General features: G+C 41.6%; 1 protein-coding gene across 1 annotated transcript; it reads right to left on the reverse strand.

Moving 5' to 3' along the window:
• Positions 1-1,184: 1,184 nt before the first annotated feature.
• Positions 1,185-13,228, reverse strand: ANXA5 (annexin A5). The gene is made up of 11 exons (XM_009070685.1): positions 13,148-13,228; positions 12,056-12,150; positions 11,573-11,686; positions 9,525-9,615; positions 8,613-8,692; positions 8,118-8,174; positions 5,826-5,919; positions 5,368-5,463; positions 4,726-4,784; positions 2,568-2,690; positions 1,185-1,460 (listed from the first exon to the last, which is right to left on the reverse strand). Exons 1-11 carry the CDS (start codon positions 13,158-13,160, stop codon positions 1,398-1,400), a joined length of 885 nt encoding a protein of 294 aa, XP_009068933.1. The 5' UTR covers positions 13,161-13,228; the 3' UTR covers positions 1,185-1,397.
• Between the last annotated feature and the right edge of the window lie 1,349 nt (positions 13,229-14,577).

Genomic DNA, 14,577 nt, shown 5'->3' on the forward strand with positions numbered 1-14,577 from the left:
GGAAAACCAGGTTTAAGAGTGGATAAGGTTTTAGTTAACATATTTACTTATAAACAGAGCTTTCATATTTTGCACTGGAAAGCAAGTACTTAGTAGCAAGACATCATGGCAGTAATAATTCTGAATTACAGTGTTAAAACATTAAAACATAACACTTATTCAATATGAAAGTGTTAAAGCTCTTAATAACCTGAAGAATCAATTTCAACAGGCCTATGAAACGTGCAGTTTCTACAGCTGATGCATGTGACTGACTGACAATTTAAGTTTAGAGCCATGGTGCTCAGACCTCAGAATGCATGAAACAGAAGTCTCTTTATTCTCCTTCACATGTGTCAACTTAGTTTTCAGAGCTAGTCATAAATGATGACCTAAAGCAGAGAATTTAGGCAGCCTACGGTGCTTTTCTCACCCTGCGCTTTGCTCCCTGCTAACCTGATCAGAGAGTGATGCTGCAACCATCCTCTTTTCACCCAAGGTGCCTGAAGTACACATCACTGTCTTGCCATCTCTTCCTCACCTGCTTCCAGCCCAGAAATCTTCCACTGGTTCTATAATGCAGTGTATCTGCTCTACTCTGGCATTGCACAACAGCTTCTCCTTCCTTCCCCAGCTTTAGAGGAGAAGAAAAAGACAAAGCAGCACAGAATGAGAATGCAATGCCCAGCAAGTACAAACAATTTGGCTTTCCAGCTATAGTGAACAGCAGCATCACCACAGCACCAATATACTAGGCTAGAAATGAAGATGCAGAGCTGTACAACATCAGATATACTAAGAAGGCTGCAGAATAGTAGGAAATATATACCAACAGTTTGAAGCAGTGGAATCATATGAAAGGGAAAATAGACTAAACATCATTAAATTAGATTAAAAGTCACTAAAAACCACACACAACCATGATGAGAGGGGAAAAGAATTTATTGGTCCTTTAAGATTTCCAGTGATTGCTTGTAGTATGTTCAGCAAACTCGTTCAAATGTTGCACATAAAGGTCATCTTTTCTTTGCCATGTTACAGCTAGCTTAACATTCCATGGAAATGTAAAGAATAAAGGCAAAAAAGGATTAATCTTCAAATTATTAGTGAAATACATGATTATTTTTTCCCCGTTTCAGCCAAACACTAGTGCAGAACTGGTTCTGTGCTCAGCACCATCCTCCATGAACATGACTCTCACATATCACAGAAGGCACTTGAAATTCCTGGAAGCTGGGATGTGGGGAAGGGGAGGGGATCAGCTCTCACTTGGATAACAATATGCTCATTTTTAATAAGTGCAATACTAGTATAAATTCAAACAGCCACAAAGCACTGAGATACAAAAACTGAGCTAGACATGCTAACTACAGGGCTGCAAAGCTGGAGTACAACAATCCTTCGTGTCACCACCACCATTACTCATCGTCTCCACCACAGAGGAGCAGCAGTGCTTTCCTGTAGTCCCCAGATGTATCTTTCTGTTAACACAACAGACCAGTCACCATGAGTCACAGCCACAGAAATGACAAGTAAAGCAGCAGCCAAGGAGGGCCCCAACACATTACACATTTGTCCCACCCACAGGAAAACCACTTGGATGACTCTCCAGCTCAGGAATGGCACAAGGAAATTCTCTGCCTCTTAGGCTAGAGCTATCCTTGCACAGACTTTCAGTAACACAAAAAACCTCCAAAAGCTTTACTAGAACTGAGCCACCCATTGCATATTCAAATGCATTTGTCTGCAGGGCAGAAGGTCCAAAGGAGAAGCCCAAAGCAGCACCAAAAGGTGCTTTTAAGCAGCCTTTAATGAGCAAAGTGCACTGCCACCACTTAGCAAGGCCTCAGCCCTGCTCCCTGCAATCAGTGGGAAACTCTGACACAGAATCCACAGGACAGCTGTATGGGCCTGACTGGCAGTGTCAAAAGCAGCTCCACCAAAACTAATTAGGGGAGCATAATGTCAGGAATGGTAACAGAAAATCCTAAAAAGCAGCACTTAAAAATACAACTAGACAAAAAGACATTTTGGCTTTAAGTCTGCAGCAACAGCTGGCTCTGGATTTCTTGCTGGCTCTTGCCCTTCCTGCTCCTTCACATCCACTCAAAGGAGATTATGATTCAGACTGATTCCACAGTGAACTGGTTTCCACTTGGAAACAGTGCGAAAGGTTCCACATCACAACCCAAGAATGAAACTTCAACCTCGTGATAATTGAGACTCCCAACCCCAGTATGATTTCTCTGGAGCCAGCAGCCTCCCTGAAGCACTGACAATAAGGAATCCAGACAAGAAAAGGGAAATGAAGCAGTGGCTAAAAGGGGTGTGTGAGTAATTGTAACTTCAGAAACACATCATGTCTCCTAGTGAACATTGGAAGCAAACTGTTAGCTTTCTATAGGAAGTGTCCCCCACTTCATGTGATGTGGTGCTTGCCAAAATTGCAGACCAACCACCATCACTCCCAGAGCAACCATCATCACTCTCAGAGCACTCATCCAGCTCTACTCACATCCACCCCCTCCCATGAAAACAATGGGATCTCAATCACTCCCATAATCCCTGACATGGAACAGAAATTTTACCTGAATCATGTGATACAATGACTTTGCAAAATTCTTTCTGAATTCTTGTCTAATATCCAACAGATCAACTTCACTTCTTGAGACCATGACTCTGATCAGGGTGTCATCATCAGTGCCAGCTCCCTGAAAAGGGAAGTTTAAATCATGTTAAAATCTGAGTTTGCTCTGCACAGATGCTGCAACAAAACAGCAAATACAAACAACCAGGGTACAATATGAAAGCATCAAGTGCAACAAGTGGCATCTCAAACCACTCCTGCAATACATTTCAACTCCAAACCAGAGAATATTTGGGACAGTATCACAAGACATGGACACTGCAACATGGAGAACAGAGGACTGACCATGCAGGGTGCTCTAATCCCTCAACTTCTACGAAGTGCCATGTGGTCAAGCCTCTCATTTCATGTTTCATATCACAAGCTTCAACTGTGAATGCCCACAGACATTTACAACAACCCAGTTCCAAGATCACACAGTAGCAGAGCTGATCAGCACAATCAGCATCACATGCAAATTACTCTTTCAGTGTACTCTGAGACTGCAGCAGTGTAGTCAGTCCTGGAATTGGGGGCATAAATCTGTGACTAATACAAACCATGTAACATCATACAGCAAGACACAGAGCAACTCATTCCAGGAGCTATCCAGCTGTTTGTTATGAAGGCAAACTTCAGGAAGCTTTTCCAACCACGCAAACATGCTCCACTCTTATTCATCCTATTGCTTTAAATTTTGCAGTTCCTGTGCAGGCTAACGTCCTGACCCTTCTGCTCAGACAAGTCAGACTCCACACAAGCTGAAGCAATACAAATTCTCACATGCTGACCTGCTAATGCACCTCAGGGCAGGACTTGGCAGAGCCCCCACGATCATCTTCAGCCTAACGTCCCGGGCCACTCAATCCTTCGACTGGGTGTAATATTCTTGGATTACACCTAAAAATGCCCTAAAGCTGCTCAGAAGTTATGGCATGAGTCCAGTGATTTCTCAGTAGGACTTGAGACTAGAATCCCATGAAAGCCAAGCTCTGCCCCACCTAACCACAAAAGCAAACTCTGCTCAGTGTTGAACTTTGTCACACCAAGCTGATAAATCAGAAGTACAAATTCTTCTGCCGAAGTAATAATTGATCAAGAGCTTTCTTATCTGATGTGCTTAATGACTTTAATTTATATTGAAAAAAATAATTGGGGATCTTGCCAGCAGACATTCACAGGCTCCTCATATAAGAAATGTGGAACAATCTAAAGCCTACAGGAAAACTGCATTCCTGAAAAAATAACAACTAATAAATAAGAAAGAAGCAATCCTCCTCATAGAGCTCAGCATACTGGTACAGGGCTCTGTATTTTTCACCCAAACCTTATTTTACATTGGCACCTAAAAAAGCAGTAAAGCAACTATGAAAAATTAAACTCAATTTGTGTAGTGTCACTCATTTTCATGCTGACACCTCATCCATACAACTGCCTGGTGACAAACATTCTTCAGGGCTTTCCAGCCAGGGGAAGGGAAGAATTCTTCAGAGAAGCTGATAACTTGCCTGAAAACAATAGACTACCTACCTGGAGTTTAATTAATATTAGCCACTGGGAGCTAAAAATATTTTTCCCTGCTTATCTTTTCCCATCCCAGAGAACAGAACGATGTGTTGCTGATGGGATTCCCCTACAGCATCTTTTGCAGCTGGATTTATTTCCTTCTCAAAACTGGATGGATAGTAATCAACAAGTGTTTCAAAGCTAACTAGGCCTCCAGTCTGTAAATATCTTCAAAACAAAGAGCACTAATTTGCACAATCTACAATTCAGCTTTTGGTTATCTTTACTTCAATATTTCCACTACCTCAAGACACAGTAGTCTTTATCCAGCTGAAAATGCCCAGTGGATCTAGCCAGACATTTTCCAATGCAACAAGACCAAGTCCAAAAACAGCTGACGAGACTGCGAAAGACTGATGGACTGACAGACCTACAATAAAGTTGAAGTAAAGCTTATGAATTGTTTGCATCCTCTCCCAGATCTGCACTTCCTGAATCTTTTGCAGACACTTAGTGATACAATGTCCTGTTGGCATTTACAGTGAAAGAAGCAAAGGGGAGAGGAATTGTAGCTGGAGGAGATGGAAAGTGACACATGGGAAATATGTACATACCTTCATGGAATAATATAGAGTCTCAGCCAAATAGGCAGGCACACTCCTGATGCATTTCACTGAGAAAAATAAGGCAAATGATGGAATTACTGATTGCTATTCAGTACAGGACAATCTTTCACACCAAGACAAGGTGTGTGTTACTGGGTCATTCTCGCTGGTGTGGACAGTAAGTATCCAGCTGTCACCTCATCTGTTCCTCTGCTACAACTCTTTGGGTTCTAGAACACACCACTTGTTTTTAATAAATGGTGCATTAATATATAATAGATGTATAAGATATAACAGATATAATAAAGACTTCATAGTCAAATTCTACTCCCAGTTACAAATCTGCTAAGACATTGTCCTAGATGAGCTGCCAGGAACACAAAGGCCGTTTTGTCTCACCTCTGCCAGAGGTGCACAAGACCAAACAGAACACAGTTCTTTACCACTCCCTTGCTCACTTTCCCCCCAGCCCCCATCTGTTAAAAGAAGACTCAAGGTCTATTCTCTAGACACAAAAAGAGATCCCACGTGATTAACTTGACAAAGGAACCATGTTGTCATGTCACTGTCTAGAACAACTGCAATTGAAAATTAAAGAGGCCTGGGAGTAAGTGAAGAAGACCAGTTCTAGATCTATTAAAACTTAATTACCAACTGCCAAGAGCAGCTTCTCCAAGTCACCAGAGGTTTCCCGGTCAATGGTCTCTTCAATTTGAAAGCCAGAGATAGTCATGTACTTGTCGAACACTGCAAAACAAAGTGTGCTCAGTCAGCATCTCTCCCAGTACCCTCCTCAGTTCAGGACAATGCCATCTGTGTCATTATCCACAGTTCATGTGCTATCATCCACTCAATCCTCCCTCTGCCCTATTTGAAGTACCAATTCCCTACTGTGGCTACTACACAACATGTTCCCATTCCTGGGAAAGAACAACCCCATGCTTTAATTTCCAGTGGCCTGGACAGCTTGTAAAACAGACTTATGAACAGGTAAGGAGCAAGGGGAAAAAATAGCATTGATTCTTTATTAACAGCTAATCAAGTAGGCACACATAAATGGGCTGAGCTCTTCCAGGCTGAATTTTAGGCACACGAGCCACACTACCTACCCCTCCTCAAATGGGAAACGCTGCGTGTTCCCAAGATGGTGATGAACTTCTCTTCGTCTGTTCCCCATTTCAGCTCCCCAGCTCTGAACAAAACCTGGTGGAAATGTAAGGGATCAAAACAGCAGCATTTGTTATATGTCCACACACCCTGTTGAAAAGCTCTATTTGTCTCACTCTAAGGAGCATTAAACTTACTAACAAGCTATAGCTGGAGGGGAAAAAAATTAAATAAAATTGCCAAGTACTGAACTCATATTGGAAATAAATGAAAAAGTCTGAGATTGACTTGTGAAAGCACTTACATGAGTAATACTACTTAGGGCCCTGAGACTGACTGCACACAGCCCCTTTCATAAGCCTCAAGTTTTCTGAAACTGTGATAATACAGCAAATAAAATCTATTCCAAATACTACCTTTTTCTGCCCTTTTTTACCTTTCCTTTCTCAAATCAGACAAGCAAAACTGTTACATAATGGCTGTTCAGTGGCAGAACCATATTAACTTACCCCAGGAGGAAGTTTTCTCAAAAAAGGGGGAATTAGAAGCTCTGAGAAACAGGATTTATGGGCTGATAAATTCTTAGTTGTACGAAACCTGATTTTAATAATTTAGTTGTTTTAGCACATTCACTGCTCTTCAGGTAAGTCTGTCTTTGGTGCAAAGACCAGGCCATTAGCAGCACTCAGGAAAATAAAGCACTGGGAAAAGTTGGAATGACCAAGAGCAGGGGGAAAATGAGAAAGAAACAAAAACTCAGATAATTAAATTTGTTCTTTTTCCTAGCACTCAGAAGAATTTTTGCAAATCATGCGCTAAACATTGTGTGAGGAGAATGTTTCTTACATATCAGAGTATTTAGGGTTTTTTCCTCCCTCCACAGTGAATAGAGGACAGACAGGCTTCCTCCTGCATTCAGGGAACCAAATCTTGCTTGCAAAAACCCCCACAAACCAATCTGCTGCATATCAGTGCTCCCCCTCCCTACTGTAAAACCTGAATAGGATGTCATGAATTTCCTATTGATGTTTGTCATACAACCCTATTCAAAACATTTTGATTGATGCATGTTCCTTCTGACATTAACGGCACAGAGTACAAAGGGGTGGGGGAGGAAAGCTATCAAGGCACTGCAAGGGTATCTAGTGCAAGTAACATATGCTAAGCTCTCCACATCAGTACCAGAACTCTCCACACATTACTCTAAATGCTGTGATGGCCCAGCACAGCATTTAGAAACACCAGAAATGCATTTCTTTAAAGATACTACAAATTGTCAATTACATTTGTGTGAGCTCAAATTCTTTTCCTGCCTTGCCACTGGGCAATACCCAAAATGTACCTCAACTGCTTAACTTTTCAAAGTGATATTCACAAAATCGTATCCAGTAAGTTAAACCTTCAAGAACTCTCAGAAAAGCTCCCCAACTGCTTTGAATTAATATTTACTAACTGTAGACCCCAAAAAGTTAAAAATCAGCACAGAGCAAAATATTTGCCTTCTCATGTATCAATCCTTTCCAGAATCTCCTATGACTCATAAAAACATTGGGAAGCCAAAAATAATCTAACATTTGCAGAGTCATGTACCTCAAGTCTGACCATCTGTACCTGGCAGCAGTAGTTAGAAACTCAATGAATCTCTTCCAGCTATGTCAGATGGTGAATGGAAAGTCCATTGACTCAAAGTCCCAGCCCAAGCTAAATGCACATAAAAACCACAGAGACCATTTAGACAACCAGGACCTTTTCAGCATTTAGGTATGGTGCCTCCTAAATTTAGATGCTCATTTAAACTCAAAGAGGCCAAAAGGAATCTACCCACCAAGGCCTGTGCTTTAGGAGGTTCCTCAATTACATCAGCCCAGCTAAAGGCAAAAGAGACAATTTCATCCAACAGCCTAGTTCATGATTCAAACATTGCCCTGCTAATTTTCAACCTGCAATTGTCACAGAGAATTAATTTTAATAGCAGGAGAAAAATGTTTGTTGTTAAATAAAAAAGGACAGGCCTGTGCCAGTAAGACATTGTCAGTGTGTCTCTCCATCTTGCTGTGCAAACAGGAGAATGTTGCATTGATCTGATATTCTGCTTTTGCTCCTTGTCACCTTGAACAATCTGTGTATTTTCTTTCATCTCAATAGGCAATTTATGAGAGAAAAGTATCTAGCCCAGATTTAACTGAAATAACTGAGAGGAAACAGCAATTAATGAGTTGTACACAAACTCCTGAAGTATTGACCTTTGCAAGGTAACTTGTAGAAATGCCCCAAATCCCAAGTCATTCACCCACCTGAGCATCCTGCTCAACAAGAGCGTCATCAACTCCCATGTCATGATCTCTGTTGGCCTAAAGAGAATTTTTACAAGTTGTTAAACTGAGGAACTGAAAATTAAGTCAAAAAACTACTCATCTGAGCCTGTAAAAGTTACTTTTAGAAGTCAACTCCTAATGTATCTTCTCCAAAATCACTTTATTTCTCCCTGCTGCTTGTATGTGCCTGCATGAAATAAATGTTCTCTTCTCCTATTGCCTTCAAAACCCCACGGAGGAGGCACCTGCTGTGCCACAGACACCACAGAGGTTTTTCAGTTCAGTCACATGGAAATGACTCACAAGAGAGCTCAAGGCTGACCCTGGAAGTCAGAGGAAGTGACTCAGCCCCAGGACCAACCCTGCCTACCCCCAGGCCTACCCAGAATCCAGCTTAGTAAGCACAAAGAGGCAAGTGCATGTAGAACTGAACTTCATACACACAAACCTGCAACACGAGGAGGCACTACTGACCTGCAGCAGGACCACCAGCATTCTCTGGAAATAGCCTGATGTTTCCCCTGTGATCTTATCCTCCAGGTCAGACTCATACTCTGCAAAAGAGCAATACCCATTCACCACCTTAGAGGCTTCCTCACTAGTTTGAGGACAAAGCAAGGAACAGCAAAAAGTTAATCTGAATCACAGCTGTAAAATCATTCATCAGAAACATCTTAAGCAACCAGGACATATTCTGGTTTCACTTATAACCTAACACCACTGTAAAAGAGGGGAAAATATAGAATCTCACACATAGGACCAGGAGCAGATGACTCAAAATATTTTGAAGTACCTGGTGACATGCACAGATCCAGCTCTTTAAGGAGCTAAAGATCTGAAGTTATGCTAAAATATGGCAGTCTCAGCTCTACAAAAAACATGAGCCCAGAAAAGTAGAAGTAAAAAGTATGTTGAGTTAAACACTACCTTGAAAAAACCAACCCCACAATCACAGGGTAAAAGTGCATACCCCTGTGGACAAGCACAATGCTGTACCTGCTTTAGCACAAATGCATTTGAACAGAAAGCTGAACAAAAGGCAAAAAAAAAAAATTCACTTTTTTTTATATATATCAGTTTTCTAGTATTCAATTACTAAAATTTGACTGAAAGGCAAAGGGATGAAAATAACAGATGGAAGAAGGAAATACATTTGAAAGAATGCTAATCATAAAGCACAAAATACCATAACCTGCAGTCCTAGCCCTGAAATAAAAGCTACTACAAATTCTAAAGTCTTTCAATACGAAGTTTTGCAACACAGCAGGAAGAACTCCCTCTTATTGGACAGACCCATCAATTCACAGATAGACCTTATCTAAAAGATGAGGTAAAATCATATTAAGAGGACTGAACAGAGACCCTTGATATGATACAGAAAATTACCTTGCAGATAAACCTGCTTAATATTCTGTACTTCAGCAGGTGTTCTGGAGGCAAGAATTTCAGTCAGCACTTTCTCGTTGGTTCCTACTCCCTGCAGGGGTGCAAGTATGAGTCAGTAGATGGAATAACAAAAGGAAAACAAGAAATTCCCTCTGACAATCAAAAACAAGAATCAGCTTATACAGTTAGACCACACAAAGAAAAATTTCTTATTTCTGGTGTGTTGTGGAGGTTTAGGAAATAATTTCTTCCAGTTCCAGCTTGTTTTCAAAACCAACCCAGCAATTAATAAAAGCTCACTGCTGCAGGCCTCAGATGAGCCCTGCCACGTCCCAGCACACCAGGTATGCCTCAGTTCTTTGCTGTTACAGTCAGTGACATCCATGTAAGTGAACAAAGAGACTAAGTTTCCTTCTCAGCTCTGGTTCACATACTGTCTTTCTTCAATGAATACACAGCTAAACACAGAGCCACCCAGCAACCATCTTTACCCTTCTGTGAACTGTGCTGTTAAACAAACTTTCTCTCCCACTGCAAACACACACATTTTAACACAGAACTGCTAACCCAGATAGTTTAAGCTGCTGCACTCTTCCTTTTACAAGGGTAAACCTGACAAAAGCCAAGCCAGTATCTTGTTTCCACAAGTCTGAGTCTATACTGTATGAATAAGCCATTGCCCTACACTTACAAAGGAGTCAGTTCTGCAGGACTGAAATGCTATACTGTGCATTTTTTTGGCTCAGCATGTTATTTACATCCTTCACTGTAATAAAAACATGAAATACTAACTACATACAAAGATATGCAACGCTCACAAAGCTGTCCAAACCGCAAATCTGCCAGGTTACATGTCATCATTGCCAAAACACAGACTGTCTGAAGAACCTGCCACTCAACAGGTGAGGCAGGCACAGTGACACTAGCTTGAATTCAAGTGGCAGCAGTGAAAATGGATAGGACAACCTTTGGCACAGTTAGTGCTCTTCACGGAGTGGTTATCTTGTACTGAAGTCTCTGCTATCACAGCTTATCCCCTTAGCTGCACAGCACCCAGTATTGACATCTTTTCCTGTGCAGACATCCCCTGAAATTGTATGATCTTATGTTTAATGTCATTTTTTAAGTGATAAGAACAAAACTACCCTTGTTTCACTATCTCTATCTTCCCCCCTACACCCACCTGTCCTGCCATTTCCCTGTCAGTCTTTGACTCTTAAGTCAACAAGAGAAACTTGGGAATACATTTTTGCCCTGTTAATCAACAAGGCCTTTATCAGTTTTGTTGTCAGGTGCTATGTCCCCTTCCCCAACGCATATAAAGACATCATAGAAAATGTCCAAGATTGAAGTTTCTGTGGTCTGAGGTACTATTTACTGGGTCACTGGTTCATTTGCTTGCATAGTTGACTAAAGCCTACATATTAACCAGCTGGACATCAGGGATCTTGGGAGTTTTACATGGAAGTGTCACTCAACAAAGCACTACCTTGCACTAATAAAGTTCAATGCCCTTGACTCTGATCAATTCTGTGAATAATCCAGGGACAGCCAATTCCTGAAATTCCACAGGCTGATATCAGACAGATATGACAGTGAAGGGGGGAAAAAAAGAGCCCATGGAAGAACACACTCAAATTTCTACACATCCATATTGTAAATTGTTTGCTCACCTGTTCTTTCCAGAAAGGCACTAAATGCACTCTAAAGTTAAAGAGATGTGTCAGCAGGGTAACACTGACAGGGCTATCAGCTCTTTGCCCTATATTACTGACAGCAGCTTTTAGAGCACGTTCAATACTGCAGATAATACCTGCTCATAATTCTGGTGGACACCACTCTACACAAGAATCAGTTTTGAAGTTGCACTGCAATCCATCAGGGGCAATATCCTCTCCAGCTTAAATAACAATCAAGGCAAATAAAGACTATCACACTAATGAAATGCTCTGAACTCATCTGCAGCCTACGTGTCCAGCTATAAAATTCTTTCTACCAGCACTCCCCTTAGCAATGCATTTCATGCCACATGAATTCCCTCCTCTTACCTTGATGGCATGTTTCAGTGCATGAGCATCAAAAATATACGCTGGTCTCATCAAAGACACCATCAATTTTTCAAGTTTGCCAGTAAGTTCTGACTTCAGGTCATCTACAAGATCCTAGGGCAGAACAGACAGTGCTATAATGAACAAGGAATAACCCTTTTAAATGGATGCATGTGGGTCTGCAAGCTAAAAGACTCTGGAGACACAGCACAAAAGCACAAGGGACACATCTTGTTTTAATTAGTACCTCAACTGAAACCAGTTTAAGGCTGACGAAAAGGATACATGGGCATTTGCCAAACCTGAAACACACTGATTTCTATAGGGCTACAGCAGGGTGGAGGAAAAGGGGAGACAGAAACAAAACTAGACTTTCTTTGAAGGAACTTTTTACAGGGAACATTGTGAATGTGCCTCACAGTTTTAAGTCAACACTGTAAGCCACAACCAGCTCATTTCTAGAAGTATTTTTCTTCTTCTTACCCTGCCAAATAAGGTTTTAAAGGCAGATGCAATTTCTTGACGCTGAGCATTGTTTCTGCTGGTAAGGATTGTCAGCACAGTTTCTTCATCAGTCCCTGAAGTTAGAAAAATCAGTTACAAACACACCCTAAAACACAAACAGCAGCGGCACAAACTCAAAAGGCAATGAAAGAGGCTTTGAGACCAACAGCCTACTGACAGCAGCAGCATTTAAAATCACAAATGTCACAATACTCCAAGCTGAGCCACCAGGTTTGGTGTTCTGCTGTTGCAAAAATACGGCCAGAGAACCTAACATGCTGTTTGTTCTCCACTAGAGAACTGTTCCAGGCACCAACTATAAGATTTACTCATGGTTTGTATTCCACACAGAAATCTTTGGGCTCACCAGTCATTGGCTAACTCCCAGCAAAACTCAGTCCAGGAACCTCAAACATCCCAGAGTACAGAAGTGTAGAGCTGTTATCCGTTTTACATATGATAGTTTGCAAGAAAATCCTCACAGCACCTGACTAGTCCTACTGAATTTGCCAATAAGATGAGGTTATCACATGTCCCTTCTCCCCTTCCTTCTGCAGGTGGCTTCCAGGCAAGCAGCAAATTAGAATTTGTTCTCACGGGGAAATTTGAGAGCAGAAAGCTACGGTGTGAGTTTACACACCACATGTTAGCCTACATTCATGCTGTGTGCTTCCATTCTCTGTTCACAGCAACTGCAATGTGCTCACGCACTTCCAGACCAGGAGGCTGTCGCTGATTTTCCAAGCACATAGTTTCTACCATGCTGCCATAATTCTCCACAGCTGTTGCCTGTAAATCCACAGTCGAGCTAAAGTGCTGTGAAGCCTGTGGAGTATCTATTTCTAATGGGGAATGGGCAAACCACCATCTTTTTTCCCTCAGGATAACCTAAAATAAACATCCTTGAGAGCAGCACAGCCAAAACCAGGACACACCCAGAGCAGTGCAGTCCTGGGGTTGTCATTCCATGGCATGTAGACACACGCCCTACTCTCATCTACTAATACAAAAAACCAGCTCAGAAATTATGTTTGCAAAGGAACAAATCTGTGAAATAAAACATATTCTTACCCATTCCCTTCATGGCCTTACGAAGAGCTTCTGCATCAGCTCTGGCATCAAAAGGAGAGAAGGCTGTCACGGTGCCTCTTGTGTACTAAAGGGGAAAAAAGGGGTTGGGGGAGAGAGAAAAAGCCATGAATATCACATCTTTCAGTTCTCCACACATGCACTCAGACTAAATTCAAATTCATGATCCAAAAGCTGATAGTGGTTTTCTTGCAACTGTCTGGCTGAATAACAGTCTGTGGGTGTTTAAACACAGCTTACTCAAAAGGTCCTACTATGGTTTTACTCAGCAGTACATCAGCTAAATTCGGGTATCTTTATATAACAGCAGTTTGCAGGGTTGTTATTTACAACACTGGAACCTGAATCCAGGAAAATGACTATGAACTTATCATTTGCTAAAGTAAACTTGAAAAATTAATTGCTCAAATCACATACGCTAGGAAAGCTGCACAAAGATCCAAGATACATTTGGTAACTTCCTCTCCTCAAGAACAACCTACTGGAACTCCTGAGCAGTATCACATTGACTTTTTCCATCACCTTGCAAATGAGACCTGCTGTACTCTGCAATGGCTTTCAATTTTTCATCATGTTCCTTTTGACATCAGCGACTTCTTACTCAAGTGATTCAGCCACATTAGTTTACAGCTAAAAAGAACTAACAGTTCAACCATAAGGATAAGAGATCAACTTGTCCAAACACACAAATAATTCCACTAGGTTGCCATGGAACATGACTCTTCAGGGACTTGCTCTTTGGATTAAACACGAAAGGATATTAATCACCCTTACGGAAAAGTCTTGCCTTTACTTAAACATGATAGTTCGAGAACCTATATGTGTATAGCACAGAAGTTTAATTATTATCTATAAAAGCCAAACAATGGCCAAAGGGGGAAACAGCTGGTTTGGGGAACAGGAAAGCTTTTCTAACAGCTGAAGAGGGAAATTTCCTGTGAGCATTGCTGTACAAATGTAGCAGTCAGTACAGGCAGGACATTTTTTCATTCTCAAGAAAGAGAATGAAAGGAAGTGCCAAGACACCTGCTGAGACTGGCACAGCATGACTTCACAGGCAGCACAGCCTTGACCTCTCTGTGCTACAGCCCTTCCCTGAAGTTAGCCATTTCAGCCACTGCATGCTCTGCTCTCCAGTCAATGTACTCATCACAGGCAGGTCAGCCAGAGGAGCAGAGAGGGAAAATAGCAGGCCAGCACTAACCAGGAACTGCCCTGAAGCATTGCTGCCTCTCAGGCCACCTGTGTATTACTGCCAACAGAGCCTTCTCACCCCTCCCACTGCAGCAGCAATGAGTTAGGTTGATGTCTGCCATAATCAGCAGATCATAACACAGAGTATCATGGTGTTTAATAGCAACATCAGACTTCTTTTTGGCAGATGCTTTCCAATACCCAGCATCATGCATGGC

This window comes from Acanthisitta chloris, unplaced genomic scaffold (genome assembly GCF_000695815.1).
Source record: "Acanthisitta chloris isolate BGI_N310 unplaced genomic scaffold, ASM69581v1 scaffold4620, whole genome shotgun sequence".
Classification (NCBI taxonomy): Eukaryota; Metazoa; Chordata; class Aves; order Passeriformes; family Acanthisittidae; genus Acanthisitta; species Acanthisitta chloris.